This window comes from Pimephales promelas, chromosome 1 (genome assembly GCF_988280905.1).
Source record: "Pimephales promelas chromosome 1, fPimPro1.hap1.1, whole genome shotgun sequence".
Taxonomy (NCBI): Eukaryota; Metazoa; Chordata; class Actinopteri; order Cypriniformes; family Leuciscidae; genus Pimephales; species Pimephales promelas.
Genome location: NC_142769.1, coordinates 42,263,641 through 42,289,138, shown reverse-complemented (window position 1 = coordinate 42,289,138; position 25,498 = coordinate 42,263,641). Strand labels below are relative to the sequence as shown.

At 36.3% G+C, this 25,498-nt stretch overlaps 1 protein-coding gene across 2 annotated transcripts in view; it reads left to right on the top strand.

Moving 5' to 3' along the window:
* efl1 (elongation factor like GTPase 1) overlaps positions 1-16,684 on the top strand; it is a 108,600-nt gene extending 91,916 nt beyond the window's left edge. For both annotated transcript variants that reach the window (XM_089129715.1, XM_089129714.1), the window contains 2 exons: positions 3,058-3,242; positions 15,378-16,684. In XM_089129715.1, coding sequence (XP_088985841.1) covers positions 3,058-3,242; positions 15,378-15,566 — 374 coding nt within the window. In that variant the 3' untranslated portion in view covers positions 15,567-16,684. The remainder of the gene's footprint in view (positions 1-3,057; positions 3,243-15,377) is intronic.
* The last annotated feature ends 8,814 nt before the right edge of the window (positions 16,685-25,498 follow it).

The following is a 25,498-nucleotide window of genomic DNA, read 5'->3' as shown; positions in this document are numbered from 1 at the left end:
ACGCGCACTGGTCAGCAATATTTCTGATGATTTATTGGCGTGATGTTTCGTGCACAATAACAAGCAGGAGTGTAAAATTTTGGTTCTTTATTTCAGTTTTTGAAAACAAATTTTAATAGCTGTAATAATAATGTTAGTTTTTTCTTAGTGTTAGTCAGCAATAATAACACCGTTTCCAGTTAAAATGTTCAAAAATCCCTCAAACAAGATAGTTGTTGTTGAGAAGCAACACTGCATAAGATAAATAGTAAAACTGAAAAAGGCTACGTAAAGGGATAGTTCACCCCAAAAAATGGAAATTAGTCATTATTTTCTCACCATTGTGTTGTTCAAAATTGGTGGAAACCCAGATCAGTGAATAATGACCTACATGTCGGTCTATTCCCCACATGAAACTATCATATGATTTGGAACATATGGGTCATGAGATATTTATGGTGCTTTTGCATCTTTTTTGAAGTTTGACAGTCCCACTTGTCATTCACTTTTATTAAACTTAAGACTATGGCAAATATTTTTTTCAAAAATACTCTTTTTGTGTTCAATACAAGAAAGTCAGTCATACCGGTTTAAAACTACAAGAAGGTGAGAAAAGGATGACAGAATTTTCATTTTTGGCTGAACCGTTGCTTTAAACATTTTTAAACAGTAAAGCACATGCCAATCAACCTGTATCTTAAATAGATCCACAGTCTCTTGACATGGAGAAAAGGGGCCATATACCGTGCAGAGAGGAAATAGTTCTCCCAGGTCCTTGATTGAAAGCTGATGTGAAACAGCCATGTACCGGTGTGATGTCATCATAGCACCAGGTTTCAGAACAAAAGCTAAATTGTCTGACCAACATGCCTGTTTGAAATGAACCCAGTTGAAGAAGTAAGGGAATCCTGCCCCATGAGAACCAAAACCTCTGAGAAAATCAGTTGGCCTGAGCCAAAGGGGAGAAAATACGTAAATATTTTAACAAATGGTGCAAATTTCCTTCCTGACCGTTTTGTTTGCCCATGAAAAGGGTTTGAAATCTGTAAATGAAGCGCAGACATTTCGTTTCCATAACTGCGATGAGAACAAAAGTATTTGGGAGCACTTGCAGGATGTTTTCCATATCCAGATAACTAGTCACACTGTTGATATCCAGGTGTATGTATTACAGATGTTTCTAGATGTGATAAACGTCTTACACATACACATTGTGTGTTTATATATGTATAATTCAATATAATTAAATTAAATTCAATTTATAATTATATAATTCAATTCCATATGTGTGTGTTTATATATACAATTTAGCCTATATACTCATCCTTTAAGTTCATGATTAAAACTTGAAAAAATGTGCATGAAAACAAAAGCTACTAAAAGTCTTATTATCATAAAAATTAAAATGATGGGTAATAATATATTAGCTCTAGTAGTCTCTGGGCCTGGTGGTAAATCAGAGCTTGAAGTCGCTTGCTCGAGCCCCTCGACTCTGGACTGCAAGCCAAACAGGTTTAACCTCATTAGTTTAAATGATTACCTATATGGGCAGAGACAAATTTGTAAAATATTATTTTAGTGTTACGAAGGTGCAGTCTTATGTTTGCGTAAAAGAACACACACAAAAAAAAAACTTTTACAGGTGGTTCAGAGCAGGTTTAATTTTTTTCATACCAACTAATATTTCGAAAATACGTTCACTTTCATGAATTTTCACTTCTTCGAAAATGTCAGAACAGCTTTGCGAACGATTTACATGAATTTTTTTTTTTTTTTGTTTGCTTCTGTTTCATGAATGAGGCTCTAAGGGGTGTATCTGCATATATAAAGTATATATACGAATATAAATAATTCATTTATATGAATATAACGTAATTATAAATATATAAAGGTATGCACTGAATTAAACTTGAAATTAAAAAATACCAAAATTGAGTTCTCTCCTAAAGTTTTCATGTTTTATTTATACAATAAAACTGTTAATTTTTAGAGTCGAGGTTCTTCGCAAAATTAGATTTTCTCTGAATGTGCATCCTACAGCCCATATATGGTCAGTTGTGCTGTCCACTAATAAGATTATGCCATCCAGCAGTAGAAATGGTCTCAATAACCATCAATACAGCTGATCTGTGACCTCCATTAAACAAAATCACTGTCATTACAATTAAACAGGCTGTTTATGCCCGTGATTCTGTAGGATGTCTATATATAAATGACCTCAACACACTGGTAAAGTTCACCATCGCAGCCAAGATGAATACTGAGGCGTTGATGGTTCACTGTAGATGGCCATATGCTAATGTGCTCATAGATTTCTAACTGAGACGTTTTTTTTCTGCTTAGTTTCACTAAATAGTCCCATTGGTCTATGTGAGCTTTGTGTTGTGAATGTTGTGAGTATGTCTACAGTGCATCAGTCGCTTTTAAAAGCAAAGAAAATCCTGTTTTCCATTATATGTCCCCTTTAACTGTGTCAATAACAGTTTGACAAAGTGACATGACACGAAGGCCAAGTGTGGTAACCCATACTTGGAATTTTTACTTTGCATTTAAGTTAGTGCACACACATTAGGAGCAGTAAGTAGTGAACACACACACACACAGCAAACCGTTTTATACAACATAGTAACATAGAGATGAGTGTTCATGGCCCAGATGTGCAGAGGTCATGACCTTCTATAGATGTCTGTCATCGAGTATTATTGCGAGAGCTTCATGCTCGTCTACAGTGTTAACAGGTCGATGGTCTCTGGGGCCGAACTGATAGATACACAGGCACAGAGTTTCTCCCCCCGTCACTTCCATGTATTCTCATGTGTGTGTGTGTGTGTGTGTGTGTAGATCAGCTGCTGTTTGTGTTAGTTAAAGGATAAGGATGTCCGCCACAGATGAATTTGAACAAACTGATTGCGTGTGTGTTTTACTGCCTCGTGATGATGGATTTTGTGTACATGTGTGTTTCCGGGTCATGTCTAAATCCTTATGTAAAAATGTCTGTGCTTTTTTATTATAATTTTTATTATTATTTATTAATGATTGTACTAGATATCATTTCATCGTTATCATCGTTTGTTATAGGTCGTGTGTATGCTGTTTTGTCCAAGCGGGAAGGACGAGTCCTACAAGAGGAAATGAAGGAAGGGACGGACATGTTCATCATTAAAGCTGTACTTCCTGTTGCCGAGAGCTTCGGATTCGCTGACGAGATCAGGAAGAGGACCAGCGGTCTGGCCAGCCCACAACTAGTCTTCAGCCACTGGGAGGTGAATGAATGAATGAATGACTGTATGAATGAATGAACAAACATATGATTGAATGTGTGACCGAATTATGAATCTTTGCACTATGATGTCATATGTTTTGGATTCTTGTAGCTTTTATGTTTGGATTGCTCTGTCCCACTAAGAAAAAAACACTTTCGGTATGTATATAGCAAATAAGTGTGTATTTTAAAAATTTTAAAAACTGGTCTGTCAAAAATGGTATCTTTTTCTGACAATCCAATATCTGTCAACCTCTTAAACTAAGAATTGAATGAGTGAATGAATGAATGAATGAATGAATGAATGAATGAATGAATGAATGAATGAATGAATGAACAAATTAGTTAACAAATAATTGCCGCAATTAAACTATGAATACATGAATGAGAGTAGATGAATGGACAAGTGAATGAACTAATAAATGTATGTGTATTGACTAAATATGTTAATTAATCAGTGTAAATTAATGAACAAACATTAACCGAGTAATAAATAACTTCAGAAATGGAAAAATAAGTGATTAAATGGTTGAGATGATCAAAAAAAGTAAATGCAGGAAACAATTAATAGATGAACTAGTGAGTTAATGAAGGAAATAGGGAGGTGGGGGGGTTTGAGTGAGTGAGGAATTAATTGATGAATGTGTGTGTCCACCTGCACATTAATTATCATTGTGAAATATTACCATTTACCAATAATCATTTATTCCTTTGTAACAAACACTTTTTTCAGTATTCATTGAATAGAAAGTTCAAAAGAACAATATTTATTTGCGAGAAATAAAAAGTATTGATTTCTTTCAAGAAGGAAAAACCTGTACCATATTTTTAACTTTTAACATTAGTGTATGAATGAGCAAATGACACGAAACTGCTTTGACGTGTGTGTTCAGTTGTCTCACCATCAGTCAATACTCTCCTCTGGACACAGTGTTAGTTTACTGGACATACACCTCAAAGATACTGAACCCAGTGCCAGACTATACAGACCTGTCTATACAGATGCCTGATAATATGTGATTATGTCTGGCTGGAAAACTGTACATGCATGCCAATCTATTAGATCCATTCATATTGATCTGCTGTCAGATGCTAGTATTGCTGATCAGGCAAAAGCATGTGTTCCTTGAGAGTGTGGAGCTGTCAGCGAATGAGTCGTGTGTGTATGTGTGAGTAAACCCAGAGAGCTCGCTGGATTGATCAGAGCGTTACAGACATGAGGAAGAGACACGTACACGGCGTAGTATTGGAGGAATGTCCTGACAGTGAAACTTTTAGAGTTGACTTTACAATGACTCTGTTTTGGTGGACAGGTAGATGGATGGATAAAAAATGTTGTTGTGTGGTGGACTGTAGGCCTAATATTGTCAATGTTGTCAAAAAAGTTGTATCACTGAATCAAGTGTTATTCTTAAAGGGTTAGTTCACCCAAAAATGAAAATTAAGTCATTAATTACTCACCCCCATGCTGTACCAACCCCGTAAGACCTTCGTTCGTCTTCGGAACACAAATGAAGATATTTTTGATTAAATTTGAGAGCTGTATAACTACCACATTGGCTCCTAAGGGACTGCCTCTTGACGGCCCAGAAAGTCAATGAAGAAAATGAATGTAACTATATGTTTATCAAGCGACGAGAATACTTTTTGTGCGAAAAAACAAACAAAAATAACGAGTATATTCGACTATTTCTTTTCTTCCTTATAGGCCAGAAACGAGAATTGCGCGAGAATTGCGATCTGAAGTAGTGTGAGCAGATAGCAATTCTCGCGCATGCGTCGTGGAAATCTAAGGAAGAAAAGAAATAGTCGAATAAACTCGTTATTTTTGTTTGTTTTTTCGCACAAAAAGTATTCGCGTCGCTTGATAAACATATAGTTGAGCCACGGTAGTCACTTGGGATATTTAAACATTTTCTTCATTGACTTTCTGGGCCGTCAAGAGGCAGTCCCTTAGGAGCCAATGTGGTAGTTATACAGCTCTCAAATTTAATCAAAAATATCTTCATTTGTGTTCCGAAGACGAACGAAGGTCTTACGGGGTTGGTACAGCATGGGGGTGAGTAATTAATGACTTAATTTTCATTTTTGGGTGAACTAACCCTTTAACACTGTAAGTCATCGCTGATCTTTTAAATCAATGGAGTGGAGGCATTCGGTTGTGTGATGGTGTTAATGTGTATTTTTAGAAGATTGCTCCTCACGTGGGAGTTCATTGTGAGTTAGTTGAGCATTCCTAATGCTGTGTGTGTGTGTTTGTTGGGAGATCGGCGTGAAAGAGGATCAAAGGCTGTAGACGCCACGTGTGCCGTCTTTAACCCGACGGCTGGCTGGATGTGCTCTCTCCACGCCAGGGCTGTGTGAGCGGGACGGGTTCTGTGGCCATATGGCGCTACTGTCAGCCAGAATGATGGGTCGAGATAAACCTGACATGATACACACACACAAAGGGCATATAAGGTCGTCTGGTACTTCACAAAACAGTTGCGCCACTTTTTCAAGTGACAAAAACCTTCATCTCATTCACAAACCACCCACAATCCAGTGTAAGCGAGTGTGCTGGTGTACCACAGTATTTAAATGATTTAGTTTGAATAATGTGAACTAAACTGTGGCTTAAACCATTACTGTTCCAGTCAATCGTACATACCATCTGACAGTTGATGAATTTAGGTTGAGATTAAGGCCTTATTTTGTCAATCCTGATTTTGTAATACTGTTAATTATGCATGTCTGGATTTCTTGATTCTAATTAGTCAATCTTGGCATTTTGTGGTCAGATATTGCTTAGCTGCTTAATTGGCTCAAGAAACTGAAGGTATCATGTTGGATCACTTCACAATCTCTTTCTTATTACAATTTAGACTTCAAAAAATATTATTAATTTATGTGTTTGATTAACAAGTAGGTTAATGCATAATTCATTCATTCATTTAGTAATTTGTGTGTTAATTATTTGTTTATTTTGTACATTCATTTATTTGTTTTATTTATTTTTTGTACTTAATAATTAGTAATAATAAAAATATTGTGTTTATTTGTTTAATTAATATATATTTTTTAAATATTTATTTATAATTTATTAATTTTTTCAAGGTAATATTAAATTTTATGATAATACAATACATTTTGATTTGGTACTCAATGCTTATGCTGTTTGGTACTCACAAGAACTATGCGAGTGTCGAATTAACTTTCCTTTATTCTGATAGGGAGACGTTTTACTCTTTGATTTCCTCGAGAAAAAAGTCATGAATAATGTACTGTATCTCTACTAGGAGAAGAACAGTTAATAGTGTCCTTCACATGAGGATTCTTGTGCTTATAGCGTTTGAGTACAGTGTCACATACACACACACACGACTCAAATTGGACGCCAGTATTGGTACTTGCAGATTGTGTTTGCCTTGCTGGAGGAGGGTAATTCAATTCCATGTTTAATTCAAACCTCGCCTTTCTAGATTTTGGGGCTTGATGCATTTTCAATTCTTCTAAATGTGGCCTTTGTGTGAAGAGAAAAGACTAAGATGTTACAAAGCAAAGCACTGCAACCCATTTTGTCTCCCTCTCTCTCTCTCTCTCTTTCTCTCTCTACCTCTCTACAAAATGTCCCCACAAGGATGGTAATACCAGAAATGTTTGACACGGTGGGGAAATTGTTTGGTCCCCATGAGAAAAACAGCTAATAAATCAAGGGATTTTAGTTTTGTTTTTTGAAAATTCAAATTCTAAATTCAGAAGGTTTTCTGTGAGGGTTGTGTTTAGTGGTAGGAGATGGGTTAGGGTTAGGGTATAGAATATACAGTTTGTACAGTATCAAAATTGTTATGTCTATGCAAAGTCCCCATAAACAGAAATTGTGCGTGTGTGTGTGTCCTGCAGCTGTTTTCCTTTCTGTGGACCTTTTATGGGTCTTAAGATGCTTATTTTAACTGCAGGACTTCTACAAATCTGTGTTGTTTTGAGAGGCCTAAAGGGTTTATAGCAATGGTTCACCCATTAATGTAAAATCTGTCATCATTTACTCACCCTCATGCTGCTTCATGTCCCATATGACTTGTGTTCTTCTGTGAAACACAAAATATGATCTTCAGCAGGAGGGTCACTGTTTCTTTTTTTCGTTTGACAAAAAGCACAGGGGCCATTTAATATTTGAACAAATATTAAATTAATCAGAAGTAACATTGAAGACTTACAGTGAGGAAAATTAGCATTTCAACACCCTGCTATGTTGCAAGTTCTCCCACTTAGAAGTCATGGAGGGGGGCTGAAATTGTCATCGTAGGTGCATGTCCGCTGTAAAAGACGTAATCTTAAAATAAAATAAAAAAATCCAGAAATCACAATGTATGATTTTTTTTAACTATTTATTTGTATGATACAGCTGCAAATAAGTATTTGAACACCTGAGAAAATCAATTTAATATTTGGTACAGTAGGCCACACTGCAGGAGGGATGTTGGCCCACTCCTCCACACAGATCTTCTCTAGATCAGTCAGGTATCTGGGCTGTCGCTGAGAAACATGGAGTTCGAGCTCCCTCCAAAGATTCTCTATTGGGTTTAGGTCTGGAGACTGGCTAGGCCACCCCAGAACCTTGATATGCTTCTTACAGAGCCACTCCTTAGTTATCCTGGCTGTGTGCTTCGGGTCATTGTCATGTTGGAAGACCCAGCCTTGACCCATCTTCAATGCTCTACCTGAGGGAAGGAGGTTGTTCCCCAAAATCTCACAATACATGGCCCCGGTCATCCTTTGCTTAATACAGTGCAGTCGCCCTGTCCCATGTGCAGAAAAAACACCCCCAAAGCATGATGCTCCCACCCCCATGCTTCACAGTAGGGATGGTGTTCTTGGGATGGTACTCATCATTCTTCTTCCTCCAAACACGGTTAGTGGAAATATGACCGAAAAGTTCTATTTTGGTCTCATCTGACCACATGACTTTCTCCCTTGACTCCTCTGGATCATCCAAATGGCAAACTTAAGATGGGCCTTTACATGTGCTGGTTTAACCTTCCGTGCCATGCATGCTATCAAACCATGACGTCTTGTATTACCAATAGTAACCTTTGAAGTGGTGGTCCCAGCTCTTTTCAGGTCATTGACCAGTTCCTCCTGTGTAGTTCTGGTCTGATTACTCACCCTTCTTAGGATCATTGAGAGCCCTTGTGGAGGTGTACAATTTTGTCTCTTATCTCTTTGGACAGCTCTTTGGTCTTGGCCATGTTAGTAGTTGGATTCTTACTACTAACCCTAACCCTAACCTAACCCTAATCGAATGGGGTGGACGGGTGTCTTTATGCAGTTAACAAACTCAAACAGGTGCATCTTATTTAGGATAATAAATGGAGTGGAGGTGGAAATTTTAAAGGCAGACTAACAGGTCTTTGAGGGTCAGAATTCTAGCTGATAGACAGGTGTTCAAATACTTATTTGCAGCTGTATCACACAAATAGTTAAAAAATCACAAATAGTTAAAAAATTTAGATTATGTCTCTTACAGTGGATATGCACCTATGCTGACCATTTCAGACCCCCTCCATGATTTCTTAGTGGGAGAACTTGCAAAAAAGCAGGGTGTTCAAATACTTATTTTGCTCACTGTATATTGTAAAAAAAATAAATAAAAGCTGTTAACTTATGCTTTTAACTTTCTATTCTTCAAAGAATATAATCCTATGTTGACTAGGTACCAATGCTTTATTAGACCAAATGTTCATTTTGCGCCGGAGTTCTCCTTTAAGCAGCACAACCATTTTCCAACATTGATAATAATTACAAATGTTTCTTGAGAGCAGCAAATCAGCATATTAGAATGATTTCTGAAGGGTCATGTGACACTGAAGACCGAAGTAATATGCTGAAAATTCAGCTTTACATCACAGGAATAAATTACATTTTAAAATATATTCAAATATAAATTACAATAGTACTCTTTTATTTCGATACAAATCTTACTGACCCCAAAAGATTGAACAGTATTGTATTTCTCTAAAACTTTGAACATATATTCAGTTTTCACTGTGTAGAAATGTAGAAAGACCTGGCACATCTGTCAAAACTGGCACATCTTGATGAATATGATGAATCTGAATGTATATTATGTAGGTTCTCGCATCTCTTAACCCATTATCACTGATGTCAAACCTGGGTTGACTTACATCTTGACATGCCATAATTAAATCTATACAGCGAGAAAGATTTTCATATATATATATATATATATATATATATATATATATATATTGAGAGAGAGAGCTTGACAGCCCTAGTCCCCATTTACTTTCACTGTATTGAAAATAACACCCTGTACATTCTTCTTAACATCTCATTTTGTGCTCCTCATAACATACAGATTTGCATCGACATGAGGGCGAGTAAATAATGATTGTTAACTGAATTCACCATCTATTTTGAATACATAAATAAAGGTGACTTGACTTGGATGTTACTTGTAATGTGGAAACATTGCATTCGAGATGGTTATTGATATGTGGTTTTGCGGTTGCACATGTGTCCGCCTGCTAAAGGCATTAAATGGATCCGTTTCAGGGTGACTGATACGTCAGGAAATGAAGCAGGGTGAATAGGAATTATAACTGACAGGAGTCTTATAAAGTTGGTCCGGATAGCGTTTCCTCATCTTTTTTGTTGTCGATCTTTCACCTGTCTTTGTCTCTCTCTTTCTCAGAGAGCCGCAGAGTTGAAAAGGCGCCAAACGCAGGGCGCTGCACCATTAGTGTGAAAACTCACCCGCTCGCTGCCACATCTCAGAGAACCTACACACTCCACCTGACAGCCTGCATGCATGCATGCGTCTGAATGCGCGTGTGTGGGCAGATGTCAAGCTTTGACAACACCACTTCAGTGTGCGTGCGTGCGTGTGTGTGTGTGTTTGTTCCCTACTGTGCCTAGGGCCCATTAGACACCATTAGACACATATGCCAGGGCCTAGAATCCGCCCTCGATCTGCCTGCCAAGCGTCTGCCCGCCCCTGCCATGAGAGACACTCACACACACGCACTAATCAGCACCGGCCATGAGCGAGACGCATGCAGGTCAACATAATCTAATTGTGTAAGATGGACAAAGAAACAGACTAATGAGTTGCACTGGACCCTTGTGCGATTCTGACACACAGTTAGTGTCATTCAGTGTTAGTGCTGCTATCAAACACACACTCCACCCTGCCGTGGACAGCGGCGGACGCTCGCTCGTTAAAACCTTCCGTCTCACTACATTTCCATTCACCGGCTTTGTCATTTATAATGTAACATTCATCAAATTCTATCACATTCGTAACCGATTGAATAACCTTGAGAGAAAAAAAACTGTTAAATGGTGTTTATTATATGATAGAGACGGCTGGATGCTTGACGGGAAGTGTATATATATATAAATTAATACTTTTATTCAGCAAGGACACATTCAATTGATCAAAGGTGACAGTAAATTAAAGACATTTATAACGGTACACACAATTTCTCTTTTAAATAAATGCTGTTCTTTTGAACTTTCTATTCAAGAAAGAATCTTGAAAAAAAAAATAATGGTTTCGACAAAAATATGGCCATTTATATTTGTCTATTTAAACTGTAAATAAATAAATGTAAACATTACTGTTCGAAAGCTTTTAAAATTAAAAAAAAAAAACCTTTTGATCTCCATGGCTCCATTTATTTGATCAATTATACAGTAAGATGGTAATTTTTTGATAACTGTTTTCTATTTCAGTGTATTTCAAAATATCATTTATTCAATTGATGCAAAGCTGTATTTTCAGCATCATTACTCCAGTGTTCAGTGTCACATGACCCTTCCGAAATCATTCTAATGTGCTGATTTGCTGCTCAAGAAACATTTATTATTATTATCAATGTTGAAAAGGGTGTATTTTATTTGTGGGAACAGATACATTTTTATTTCAGGATTTTATAATGATTCTTTGAAGTTCAAAAGAACATAATTTATCCGTAATATAAATTTATTAGACATTATTTTTACCAATTAAATGCATACTTCTTTCTTTCTTTCTTTCTTTCTTTCTTTCTTTCTTTCTTTCTTACTTTCTTTATTTCTTTATTATTTGTCTCAAACAATCAACATAGATACACAACAGAACAATAATTAAAACCACAAAGTAAAACACAACCACCAAAAAATAAATATGTATATATAAATAATAGTAATAATAATAATACCAAAACAACAAAAAAACTTGCTAAATGAAAGTATAAATTTCTCTTTAAAAAAATCGTATTAATCTTATTAATTAAATCTTAAGTGTTTGTAACATAGTAACACATTACATTTATTTAATTTAGTACAGAAAAGTAATTATTAAAAAAAATAGACTATTCTAGTCAATATTTGTCAGTTGTATACAGTATCTCAATTAGAATACTGTATTTTTAGCTGAACAACATGCTTAACTCTATTTGAATGAACATTCGGGTCTCTCATGCAGCTTGTGTGAAGAACGCAGCTTATGTAGAACGTTCCAGATCAGTCATTTATGAGGTTTCAAGTAAGGCAAAGCTTGTGTGTGTTAATGTACCCATGGCAAACACATGAAAAGTGCCCTGTCACTTGTTGGGTTGTGCTTGAATGAGTGCACACACACACACACACACAAGACAAAAGCTCTTTAGTGGAGGAAAATAAAGGGAGGGGATAGTAATCCAGGCTGTCAGGTCGACAGAGAGAGAGAGAGAGAGAGAGAAATGAGAATAAGAAAGCAGATATGGAATCAGAGATCAGCACTCAGGAAGCTCTTTGCAGGTTCTCCACTGCGGTTAAAATGCTAATTCTTCCACAAACGCTCTGATCCTTCAGTGATGTTCGGGCGCAGATGCTCTTGAAGCGCTGGACTGCAGTCGATAACTGTGTAAATCCGCCCGTTGTTGCCATCTGTCCCGAGGTAACGGAGCCCACGCCGCGGGGCCTCTCTGGGACCAGGTGCAGGGGCCCCGCTGGACTCTTACAGTAATTGTACCACTCGCGCTATTGTCTGAGCATGAGGTCATATTGTGTGGAAGTGTGTGTGTGTGTGTGTATGTGTGTTGCTGCTGGGATTGCGTCATCCGCCCAGCACCTGCTCCCATTGCTGTGTGTGTGTGTGCTCTCGCTGTGCCTCATATAATGACCATTATGTGTATCTCTTCACAGCGGACAATTGAGTAGTCTACTTCTGCCCTGGAACAACTCATTTTCTTTTTCTTTTTTTTAAAATGAGAGTGCGGTAGACAAAGGGATAGAATATTGTGGTGCCAATTCTAATTATCTGACCGACTCGCAAATTAACAGCATAGATGTGCATTACCTGTGAGGAAACATTAGATCTAAATTCTGAAAGTCAGTAGCACTTTACAGTAGGGTGTGCATTACATAAGGCATTAGGGGTGGATGCATAGTAGATTCACACTATCAGTGTCACAACATACTTCATTTTGCTGGCAAATAAATGAGAAAGCTTCTTTATTGGTTTGTATAGTTTGTTAGTTATTTATGCTTAGGCCTTTTTGGATAATCGAGAAAATTTAAATTCGTAGCTTTATTTATTTCAAATAATGCTAATGCATATATTGGATAACCCAGTGAACTAAGTACAAATATATATCTATTTAAAATAAATAATTTAAAGAAATCTAAATTTAAAGGAACACTCCGACTTTTTGGGACTTTAGCCTATTCACCTTATCCCCCAGAGTTAGATAAGTCCATACATACCTTTTTCATCTCCGTGCGTGCTATAAGTCTGTTTGACGCACCCACTGCTAGCCTAGCTTAGCACAAAGACTGGATGTAAATGGTTGCAGCTAGCATACTAATCCAACTAAGTGACAAAATATCGCAAACATTTTCCTATTTACATGTTGTGATTTGTATAGTCACAGAGTGTACAAAAAACAAGGTCACATGAGACACAGACATCTTTTAACCATATAAATAGTGGGAACTATATTTTCTGAAGGCAAAGCACTGCTACTTAGCCGGGGTGATAACCGCATCATCTGAGATGCACCGTGATGAGGAGCAGAGAGGTTGTTCAGAGTTGGAGTAATAGAGTCAGCAATTACTAGATAGAAAAGCATAGTTTATACATTTCTTCATCCGGTCAGCGTTTTTAGTTGGAATTCTGTGAAACATCATGTTATTACCTGGTCTCCCCTGTTTATTGTCGCAGCTCTTTACAATACAGCGAAAACCCATGATTGTAAACTACGCTTTTACTATGTATAAATTGCTGACTCTGTTACCCAAACTCTGAACGAACTCTCTGCTCCTCACCACGGCGCATCTCAGGTACTGCAGTTATCACTCCGCCCAAGTAGCAATGCTTTCGCCTTCTGAGAATATAGTTCCCTGTATTTATATGGTTAAAAGATGTCTGTGTGTCATTTGACTTTGTTATTTGTACACTCTGTGACTATACAAATCACAACTTTATTTTGTCTCTTATTTGGATTAGTATGCTAGCTGCAACCATTTACATACAGTCTTTGTGCTAAGCTAGGCTAGCGGTGGGTGTGTCAGACACGACTTATAGCATGAGATGAAAAAGGTATGTATGGACTTATCCAACTCTGGGGGATAAGGTGAATAGGCAAAAGTCCCAAAAAGTCGGAGTGTTCCTTTAAGTGTATTGTCCTTTTTTTCATTTTTTTTTCATTTAGAATGACGTTAATGCATATAAATACAATATATATATATTCAAATTAAAAGTTTAGTTATTTTATTTATTTTGTGCCAATGTTGGAGAGACAAGTAAATTAATTACTTTGCATAATTTGTTGGGCTGTCAAAATGAACTCGTATGCATTTTTTTTCAGCTTAAAGCGGTAAAAATATTTACAATTGATGCAGCACCTGTTTTTTTTTTCCTGCCATTCTTATGCTTCTCTACAGTTTGTTCACCGTCTCATTCATTCAAGCGCTATTATAAGATCTCTTTTTCTCTTGAATTGACACAAACACACAAAAGTATGCCAAAATGTCCGCTTTGTCGAGTATCCTTGTAAGCATGTGAGAAAACAGGTGTGTCGCATCCAGACATGTGCTCCAGATCTCAAAGTGACAGCAGCCTATTAAACCTACTGCTGTGATGTCTGTCATTAGTGTAAATCAAAGAACAAAGACTGAGTGCTACTCACTCCTCTTGACTGAATAAATTTTGTAGCTTTTAAAAATAATAAATCTATATAAAATGTATAATTTATGCGGTGAAGACTGAGGTATAAAATAACTTTTTTATTAAATTTCTGTATATTTAATTATTTAATTAATTTGGAGATAAACTGAAATTATTATAATATGAAAACATATTAAAAACATTAATGTTAGGTGCAATTAATCATGATTAATTACAGAAATGTGTGATTTAGTACATTTTTTATTCATTGACAGCACTAATTATTTGTTTTGCCTATTTTGAAAAGATGATATGATATTATTAATGATATTAGTTATGATATTAAAAATGAACATAGAATTAATTTATATTCTATAGATGAAAGTAGATTTATATACACACACAAACACACACACACACACACACACACATATATATATATATATATATATATATGAAGAGTTCAGATGCAAAAGCCTCTAAATGCCATTTGAAATTTTCTTCTTTAATGATGATTTTTATCAAACTTGTATATTTAAGTTCAGTAATTTCACTTAAATAACAATTAATAGGTAATTGTCATTGCCATTTAAGTGAAATTACTGAACTTAAATATACAAGTTTGATAAAAATCATCATTAAAGAAGAAAATTTCAAATGGCATTTAGTGGCTTTTGCACCTGAACTCTTCATATATATATATATATAATTTTGAGGAATCCATTAATTGATCAAATTTATTTTAATTTTAATTTCAAAGTTTTTGCAGAACGTAGAAAACACTGCCTGTTAATCATTGACCTACTTGACTGTCAGCAAGCACTACTGGGATTCTGTATCGACCAATCAGCATCCAGGATAACAAGAACAATCATTAAATCAAATGAATTGACATATTAGTAATTTGTTGTTTTTTAGTTGCCTTAAGTGTTGCATGCAAATCTCTTTACACAGCACAGGCGTCATTAACATTGTGTGTGTGTGTGTGTGTGTGTGTTTCAGGTTATCCCTAGTGATCCATTCTGGGTGCCCACTACCGAGGAGGAGTATTTACACTTTGGAGAAAAAGCAGACTCAGCCAATCAGGCTCTGAAATACATGAACGCCGTACGAAGACGCAAAGGCCTCTATGTGGATGAGAAGATCGTTGAACACGGGGAAAAACAACGAACTCTCAGCAAGAACAAATAAAGCGAATGATCCTCAGTTGTGAAACACGAGCAGAATGATTTTGTGAAAGCATTTTTTATGTAAATTGTTGAATTAAATTCAGTGCAACAATATAATAATGGGTTTGAAGTGCACAATAGTTTTATTTATTGAATTGTTCTGCTCTTGCTTTATAAAAGAGGTTCATTGACATATTTGATGACGCACAACCACTCCTTCATTTGACTAGTATCAGTCTCTAATGACCAACCGATTGGCTGAAACTGACCGGATAGTGATTCAGTCATTACCTCCAATCAATTTCCATGGTCCATGGTTTCATTCAGAATGAATGACAAATTAGTTGAAAAAACAATGTTCAAAATGTTAATGGATTCAGTGACTGAACCTCATTAGCTAATATCAGTTAAATCTGGTGAGATACTTTAACTAAAACTGAACATCAAGTCTTTATTCTACAGTGTGTTCGCCTGCACTAATCTATTGTAAAAATGTGCTGTGCTATTAAGCTATTAAGCAATTGCAGTGCACTCTGGAACCAAATGTTGTTAATATTGTACAGCAATTGAAGTCAATTACACAGTTTGAGCGTTTATTGGACCAGTCACCAGACTGAAGGAGTAGATTGTCTGATTTGCGCTGTTGCGAGACTGATGGTGCACACAGATCTTTGCAAATTACAGCGAGTCACTTGACTTTTTTCTTCTTTTTTCTCCTTCACATGTTCCTAAATAACCATCCCTTCCTCAGTTATTTGAGACAGGATTAAACCCTGCAATTAAAGGACATGCTTTCAAATCATAGCGTATCTCCTTACGTGTTTGGGATCTTGTGCTGGGGTCTGGCGGGGCCCTGCGTTGCATAATTTAAGAGTCCTCTTGAAATACAGTTTCAATTAGTTTGAAGTGAAACGGCCTTGAAATGAATTCCTTCATCGCTCCCTTTTGGTTTACACAAGTTTAAACCCTTGATTTAATTTGTGTGCAACACAGCTTTAATGGCATTTGTAGAAGGATTTGAAATATTTAATAAAAAAGCTTCCAGAATACTGTAGCCTGCTGAATACTACACGTATTCGAGTGCTATCGTGTCAAATCACTACCAAGATTTTGGAAATAAACATGACTGAACAAACTGTGCAGAATATGTTTTATGTTTGTCTGTTCTGGTTTAGCATGGGCGCTTTGTGCCAATGCGTTGTAATCATGTTTTAAAGGGATACTCCACTTTTTTTGGAAATAGGCTCATTTTACAACTCCCCCAGAGTTGAACAGTTGAGTTTTACCGTTTTTGAATCCATTCAGCTGATTTTCTGATATTTAGAAGAATATCTGTTTCTGGTCTCATTGACTTCCATAGTATATTTTTTTCCTACTATGGAAGTCAATGAGATCAGAAACTGTCTGGTTACTGATATTCTTCTAAATATCAGAAAATCATCTGAATGGATTCAAAAACGGTAAAACTCAACTGTTCAACTCTGGCGGAGTTGTAAAATGAGCCTATTTCCAAAAAAAGTGGAGTATCCCTTTAATTTTCCGACAATCAATAGTTTTTATTTAAAATTAATTTTAATCTATGTTAGAGAATTATTTAGATATTATATAATAGTAATAATTGCAATAATATGTTTTAGAGCCACAACTATAATTAATATTATTAATAAATCTATTATTTGTATTATTATTACTTTAGGGTAGTTAATGAAAACTGCAACTTTATTCTGATCGATTATTTTTTTATTTTATTTTTAACTCCATGAAGATCTAAGATAGCCTTACCTTACGGCCGTAGAGTAACATGAACTTAACGCACAACGTAATGAGTAGTTATCTCTCCACATAAGCTAATCTGAAGCTTTTTTGTTGTTGTTTTTTTTCACAGTGCACACTGCTGGTATTCCAGTAGCAAGGACTGGTCCCAGATCAGATGGGTTTGAGTGCAGAGGTCAGTTCTGTAGAGGAGCCGGTGGGTAATGACCTCTATGTTGCATTAAACTAATGGGGCTAATTTAGTGGAACGAATGGCTTTAGTCAGCAGAACAGACAAAGCCTTGAGATGCTGCAGATAAAACTCTTAACCAATGCAAACGGCAGGTTCCACTCGGGCTTCACAGCTATTAGACTCCAGAGCTTATTTACGGGTTCAGACTTGTCACATTGGCCATGTGGGGAGAATTAGGAAGATGAGGTGTACGCTAGCACTACGCCAGCATCGTCTGTAGAGGAATTTTCTAGCATTTATTCAAGGTTGTTTTGCAGGTCTGACAGTTTTACTTCTAATTAAGTCAAAATTATGTTCATTTTCTCTATATAGTGAACTTGACTTTATTGGTGCTGGATCTTTATATATATATATATATATATATATATATATATATATATAAACTCAAATTGTAAAGTGATGATAGTTGCTTCTGCAGAAGACAAAAGTCAGTGTGATTTTATATGAGTGAAAAATTACAGATAATTCTTAAGAGAGAATCACCAATCAGTTGCTGTTACCATGGAAACAGACTTGATAGTAAAGAACTCACCAGTGACTGCCCTCGCATTGCAAATGATGTAATCTAGTCCGATTGAAAGTAGTATCTTAGGCTAAATACAGATGCATGCACTTAATAAAAAATGGTGAAAAAGAATTACTATTTAAAATAACGGCTTTCTATTTGAATCTATTTTAAATTGTAATGTATTCCTGTAATGCATGTGATTTCAAGCATCATTACGCCAGTCTTCAGTGTCACATGATCCTTCAGAAATCATTCTAATATGATGATTTGATGCTGAAGAAACATTTCCGATTATTATCAATGTTGAAAACAGTTATGCTGCTTAATATTTTAGTGGAAACTGATAAAAAAAGGATTCTTTGATGAATAGAAAGTAAAAAAAAAAAAACAGTGTTTATTTGAAATAGAAATCTCTTGTAACATTGTAAATGGCTTTACCGTCACTGTTGATTAAAAAAAAATACGCTAAAACATTGTTTTACAGCTTACAATAAATATTTTTATATAGTATCCCATTTTTTTTTTTTTTTTGGTTTATCGAATGCATTTGTCCTTTTTTTTCACCTCATTTATAAATACCTTTTTTTCTTTGAATCAGAATTTCCATTCTTATTCATCTTGGTTTAAACTCTTAATTTATTTATTTATTTATTTTTAAATACCCATAGAGAAAATATACAGGAAAATACTTCTGGATCCTGTTCTTGTGCTCCATTCATTATTGTGATACAATAATGTGTGGTTTCTTTTGTATTAACCTTTTGAAATCTATAAAATGTGCATATCAGGAATTTTTGTATTTTGTAGTGACGTCTTCATGTGTACAGCGAGTAAATGACACAAAATGAAATGACAGTGTAATATAGCTCATTAGCTTAAGCGTTGACTGTTTCCAAGCAACACACTGATCAAAGTTCACTGTTTGTATAGCAACTTGAATATTAAGTTGAATTCAGTTGACGTGCGGTCACAAGTGTTACATCTTACAAAGCATTCCAACGTGGTTCTTCCAGACAGATTTTGGAGCTCAAAGCATCCATTTTAAAATATGATATATCAAAGCAGTTTTATCTCCAACTGAGGAGCAGCTGTTTACTGAAAATCATATCTTATAATGTTGATACACTTATGAAGCCCTGGAACTAAGCTGAAGCTGATATCAGTGTTTCCATTGTTGTGTAAAAGTAGTCATCCTGGGTGGTATGATGCTGTTTTATAACGTTACTTTTACTGTTTTGAGGCATTTGTTTTAAATTTGGGTTATAGAATTTGAGATTTTGATCACTCTATTGATATAATTCAATAATCTGGGGGCAGTTGCATAGTCATTATGTTAAGACTGTCTTAAGAATTAGTCTGACTTGCAGTTAGCCGAGGGTTAATCAGTCTTTAAGCTCTCAAATCTAAGTGTTTTTTTTTCTACTTTTTAATTAGATGACAAACTTGCAAAGTGTTATACAATTCTGCACTTCATTAAAGTCACATCACATTTATTTATGTACAAATTAATACAATAAATTGTTTAAAAGAAAGCAGCTTTACAGTATTGAACATGAAAAAAAAAACGTGTCAGTGTCTCTTTCAATTAGAATTCCTTCCAACTTCTTTTTCTTTTATAAAGTGGCAGAGTGTGTTCATGTTTTTACTCGCTGACATCCGACTTTGAGGTATTGAAGAGAATACATTAACGGTTATAATTTTCATATCAAAGAAGGCGGAGCCTCAGACCACACCTACCTATTACATAATCGTCAAGGACCAATCCAGTTTCTGGAAAGTTCGCTTTGGCAAGCTGTTTTGAATTTCAGAAATGAACACAAAACTGATTTCTGATTTTTTTTTGGGTATGTCGAAAAATTTGATTTGTTAACTGAAATAAGTTTAAGTAACAAAATAACAAACTGAAATAATAAAAAAAATAGTATGAATGTTTTTTTTTTTTTTTTTTTTTTTTTAAAGACAAACTAATAAAAATTACAAAAATGCATACTGAAAGTTAAAATATTTAGTTCAATCATGAAACTCAGATCAGGCTGAACTAATCACATCATTACCGCAGGGATAAGCTTCACCTGCAGCCAATGAGATTGCTTGCTCAACATTGGTTTGCACGTTTTCTTTTTGGGTTGGTCAAACTTGTTAAGCCTGTCTTTAGACAAGCTTAAGGAGAGAACAGGAAGGATGCTGAAGTGTGATTATTTCTCTGCTAACCGGACACAAGTATAGAGGAACAAATAATACTTGGAGACTTGATGGAAAAACACACAGAAGGAGGATTCCCCCGACTAAAGTAAGCGTGCAATTTGAGAAAAGGCACAAAAGCGGTTAAACTCCCTTGCTGAAGAGTGGGTTTGCTCAGAGTGACTGATAATTGCCTGTTATCTTGATTGATGAGCTAACCAGGTGTCTAAAAGAAAGAAAGAGTTCTCTTGATGGCCAGAGGTTGAGAACAGTTCAAGTTTACCTGACTTTAAGACTCCTGTCTGTAATATTTGCAGCTGGAAAATAATGATTGCTTATGAACAGGTTTCATACAATCGCCCCATTCTTCATTGTTCCACCCAATGTTGTTATATGTCTGGCACCAGTCAGGCTCCGAAATTCTGCTTTATACTTCAAGACAATTAAAAATATAGGCCGGAACTTGATTTATCTGCCACTAATTTAATATAAAGTGGGACAAGTTTAATATAAACCACTTAAAGCTAAGAGTGAGTCCACTTAACTTTTCAGAAGAAATTCGATTCCTTTATATGATAAACAGATTTAATTTAGGCTTTTATTCACATTTAAACAAAGTCAACCGAACCTGCTTGACACAAGAATGAACCTCATTGATTCTTGTGAAGCTTAAAACGTGCTGCGTAACGCGAGAATGAACCTCATTGGGTCTTATTTAAGCTTGAACGTGCTGTGTAACATGAAAATGAACCTCATTGGTTCGTGCTGAAGCTCAAATGTGCTGCGTAACACGAGAATGAACCTCATTGGTTCTTGCTGAAGCTCAAACGTGCTGCGTAACACAAGATAATGAACCTCATTGGTTCTTGCAGAAGCTCAAACATGATGTGTAACACGAGAATGAACCTCATTGGTTCTCACACGTCGAGCGAACATGCTTGAGCTTCTGTTTACCACAACTGATGTGCAAGTTGATGAATTTTATGTGTGAATAACATTTTACGTATGAATCTAAATTTAATCTATCCATCATGTAAAATATTTGTTGTTTTCCGAAGATGAAGTCTTGTGGGTTTTGAACGATATGATAAAGAGTTTTTAATGACACAAGTTTCATTTTTTGGGTGAACTATCCCTTTAAACTCTGCTCCTCTTTGTTGCATTGCCAGCAGTCACTGTCACTCATGTTGCCTCAAATCACCTGCTATTTTTTCTGCCATGCTTGACAGATGTAATTTTGAAATATTGCACATTTTCCACAGAGTCCCAGAGGTTTTTCCGTTTTGTGCTCTGATGTAGCACCGTGACAAAGATTTGCACTAATACTCTGTATAAAAAGCAGAACGCACACACCCTCACATGAAATCATTCAGGAAACTTTCAGCCTGCTTGGATGTATATTTCCAGAGGTCCTATTTCTATATTTTATATTGAATGGCACTCGTTTGTTATTCAATAAAAGAAAACACACAAACGCCTTAAAATCCACCTCATGACACCGTAGAAACGTTAGACAGGCCAGAGGGAGATGCGGCATGAATTATGGATAAGACTACAGAGTGGTGTCTGATGCAAAGGCTCATGGGTAAAATGATTGAGTTGCATGCCCACCGTAAAGAGAGCCAGGTGGGTTTTGGTTGCGTGTGTGTTTGTATATATGAATATGTCAAGCTGCTATCTCAATATCATCGCCTAAAATCCTGGTAACTGGTAAAGTAATAGACTTACATAATGTTGGACTAGAGTGAAAACACATTCAGTGATCCTGTGTCGAAATCACATATTAAAGGAATAGTTCACCCAAAAATGAACATTCTGTCGTTTCAAACCTGTTTTACTTTATTTGTTCTGTCGAACATAAAATGAGATATTTTGCACAAGTTAATTTTTATTGTCAAGCTCCAAAAATCATAAAAAGTACTATTAAAGTGTCTATTCCAAGTCTTTTGAAATTATATAATAACTGTGTATATTTTCAAAAATAGTTGATGATAATTGATCAAATGTTGCGTAACTGAGCTTCTGTTTACCATAATGATGTGCGAGTTGATGAATGTTTATATGTGGAAAAAAGCCTAAATTCAATCTGTTCATCATGTAAAGCGATCGTGTCTCTTCAGAAAATTTGAACTAAAACGCTCAATTAATATGGGTCAGTTATCAGAATCCAGAGTTTCAAGAAGATCAGAGCAACTCAAAATTTCGACCCTCCCAAAAAAAACGACAGTGGGACCCCTTTCGTTTTTTGTTTGTGCGAAAAAATAAGTTTCTCCAATCTTCTTGAAACTCTGGATTCTGATAGAGGGCCATGGGACTTAGACCTGAGGGCAAAAATGGAGGCTCTAGACCCTTCACGAGCTGAGATATTGCAATCCCGCGTAGCATTTATGCCATTATAAATATCTCAATATCTCAGCTCTGGAAGGGTCTAGAGCCTCCATTTTTGCCCTCAGGTCTAAGTCTCATGGCCCTCTATCAGAATCCAGAGTTTCAAGAAGATTGGAGCAACTCAAAATTTTGACCCGAAAAAAACGACAGTGGTACCCCTGTCGTTTTTTTTTGTTTTGTTTTTTTCTTTTTGTGCGAAAAAATAAGTTTTTCCAATCTTCTTGAAACTCTGGATTCTGATAGAGGGCCATGAGACTTAGACCTGAGGGCAAAAATGAGATCCTACGTAGCATTTATGCCATTATAAATATCTCAATATCTCAGCTCTGGAAGGGTCTTGAGCCTCCATTTTTGCACTCAGGTCTAAGTCCCATTCGCCTTATTCACCTAGCGGCCATTTTGAAAACGGAATGCTGCTGAGGGGTACACACCCGGAAGTATGCATGCAACGCAGGAGCACCAGCAATGAAAACTCGCAGTGTGGACCACCAATCTTTCCTGTCTGCCTGAATTAACGATGCAAAATGTGAAGCAGTGAGCCAGTGACTGCAACATCCCCCGGGCTGTGTTAATTAAGGGATACAGTACCTGTATCGGAGGTTTTGTCCACGACATTGAACGTCTGAATGGACGCATCTTTACCTCAGTTTCCGTGAGCTTGTAGCAGCTAGAGGTAGTAGCTGTAATATGGAGTTGTTGACTGTGTAAGTTACTATGTTAGATTCGAATCTATACAAATCCAAAACCATCATTATTGATCTTCTTTATGAATCTATACAAATATGTGAACTTGTATTGTCACCATACCTTATACTATTCAGTATGTAACAGGATCAGTCTCTGTCAGACCTTATAATCACTTGTCATGCTCTTTTACTTTTACATACCTGTGAGTGATTTGATTGTTTTACATGTATGTGTGTGTGTGTGTGTGTGTTTATGTATACGCTACTGGATGTGTATCAATCTAAACAATAAAGTACAATTGTATTACACATGGATGATTTCCTTCATAACTGTATAATTTAATATACCCGAACCAGAACAGGTATAAGAAAACATAAAAAAACAACAACAACAACAAAAACATTAATAGGCACACTGGTTAAGGTTTGTAAAGTTAACTTTGTATTTAGAAGTTGGTACAGGGGAATAAAGTAAAATGGCCTGCCTGCGTAAACTTGGAAAAGAAACCAGAACATCAGAAAACAATTCAAAATCAACCGGCTGTTCAAAAAACAATGATAATAAAAACAAAAGAGAACTAAATACATAAACAGATTATCAGTGATATCTTGCACGTTGTTGGGGGGACAGATGTGTAGCCCATCTTGGCAAAGTGAGCGAGAGCGTAGAGCAGCCTGATGAGATGGTTGCACTTTCCCAAGCCAGCTTTGTAGTTGCACTGCGTCTCCCTTATAAATTGCTGCTCAAGTGACCGCTCCACCTAAAAACATAATCAAACTTTAGACACTTGACACTTAAGAGTTGCTAATAACAAATATATGTTATATATAAATAATCCAGAGTTTCAAGAAGATCAGAGCAACTCAAAATTTCGACCTGAAAAAAAAACCGACAGTGGTACCCCTTTCGTTTTTTTTCGTTTTTTTTCGTTTTTTTTTTTTCGTTTTTTTGTTTGTGGGAAAACATAAGTTTCTCCAATCTTCTTGAAACTCTGGATTCTGATACAGGGCCATGGGACTTTTTTTTGGTGCGAAAAAATACGTTTCTCCAATCTTCTTGAAACTCTGGATTCTGATAGAGGGCCATGGGACTTAGACCTGAGGGCAAAAATTGAGGCTCTAGACCCTTCCAGAGATGAGATATTGAGATATTTATAATGGCATAAATGCTACGTGGGATCTCAATATCTCAGCTCTGGAAGGGTCTAGTCAAGGAGCTGAGATATCGAAACTCAAAAATTCGACCCAAAAAAAAAAAACGACAGTGTTACCCCTTTCGTTTTTTTTTTTTTCGGGCGAAAAATTAAGTTTCTCCAATCTTCTCAAAACTCTGGATTCTGATAGAGGGCCATGAGACTTAGACCTGAGTGCAAAAATGGAGGCTCTAGACCCTTCCAGAGCTGAGATATCGAAACTCAAAATTTCGACCCGAAAAAAAAAAAACGACAGTCTTACCCCTTTCGTTTTTTTCATTTTCGGGCGAAAAATTAAGTTTCTCCAATCTTCTCAAAACTCTGGATTCTGATAGAGGGCCACGAGACTTTGACCTGAGTGCAAAAATGGAGGCTCTAGACCCTTCCAGAGCTGAGATATTGATATTCAAAATTTCGACACGAAAAAAAAAATGACAGTGTTACCCCTTTCGTTTTTTTTTTTTTTCATTTTCGGGCGAAAAATTAAGTTTCTCCAATCTTCTCAAAACTCTGGATTATGATAGAGGGCTGTGAGACTTTGACCTGAGTGCAAAAATGGAGGCTCTAGACCCTTCCAGAGCTGAGTTATTGATATTCAAAATTTCGACACGAAAAAAAAACGACAGTGTTACCCCTTTCGTTTTTTTTTTCATTTTCGGGTGAAAAATTAAGTTTCTCCAATCTTCTCAAAACTCTGGATTATGATAGAGGGCTGTGAGACTTTGACCTGAGTGCGAAAATGGAGACTCTAGACCAGTGTTTCCCAACCCTGTTCCTGGCGGCACACCAACACTGCGTGTTTTCTTTGTCTCCCTAATCAAACACACCCGATTCAACCCATCAGCTCATTAACCCACCTGATTATGAGCTGATGGGTTGAGTCAGGTGTGTTTGATAAGGGAGACAAAGAATACACGCAGTGTTGGTGTGCCGCCAGGAACAGGGTTGGGAAACACTGCTCTAGACCCTTCCAGAGCTGAGATATCGAAATTC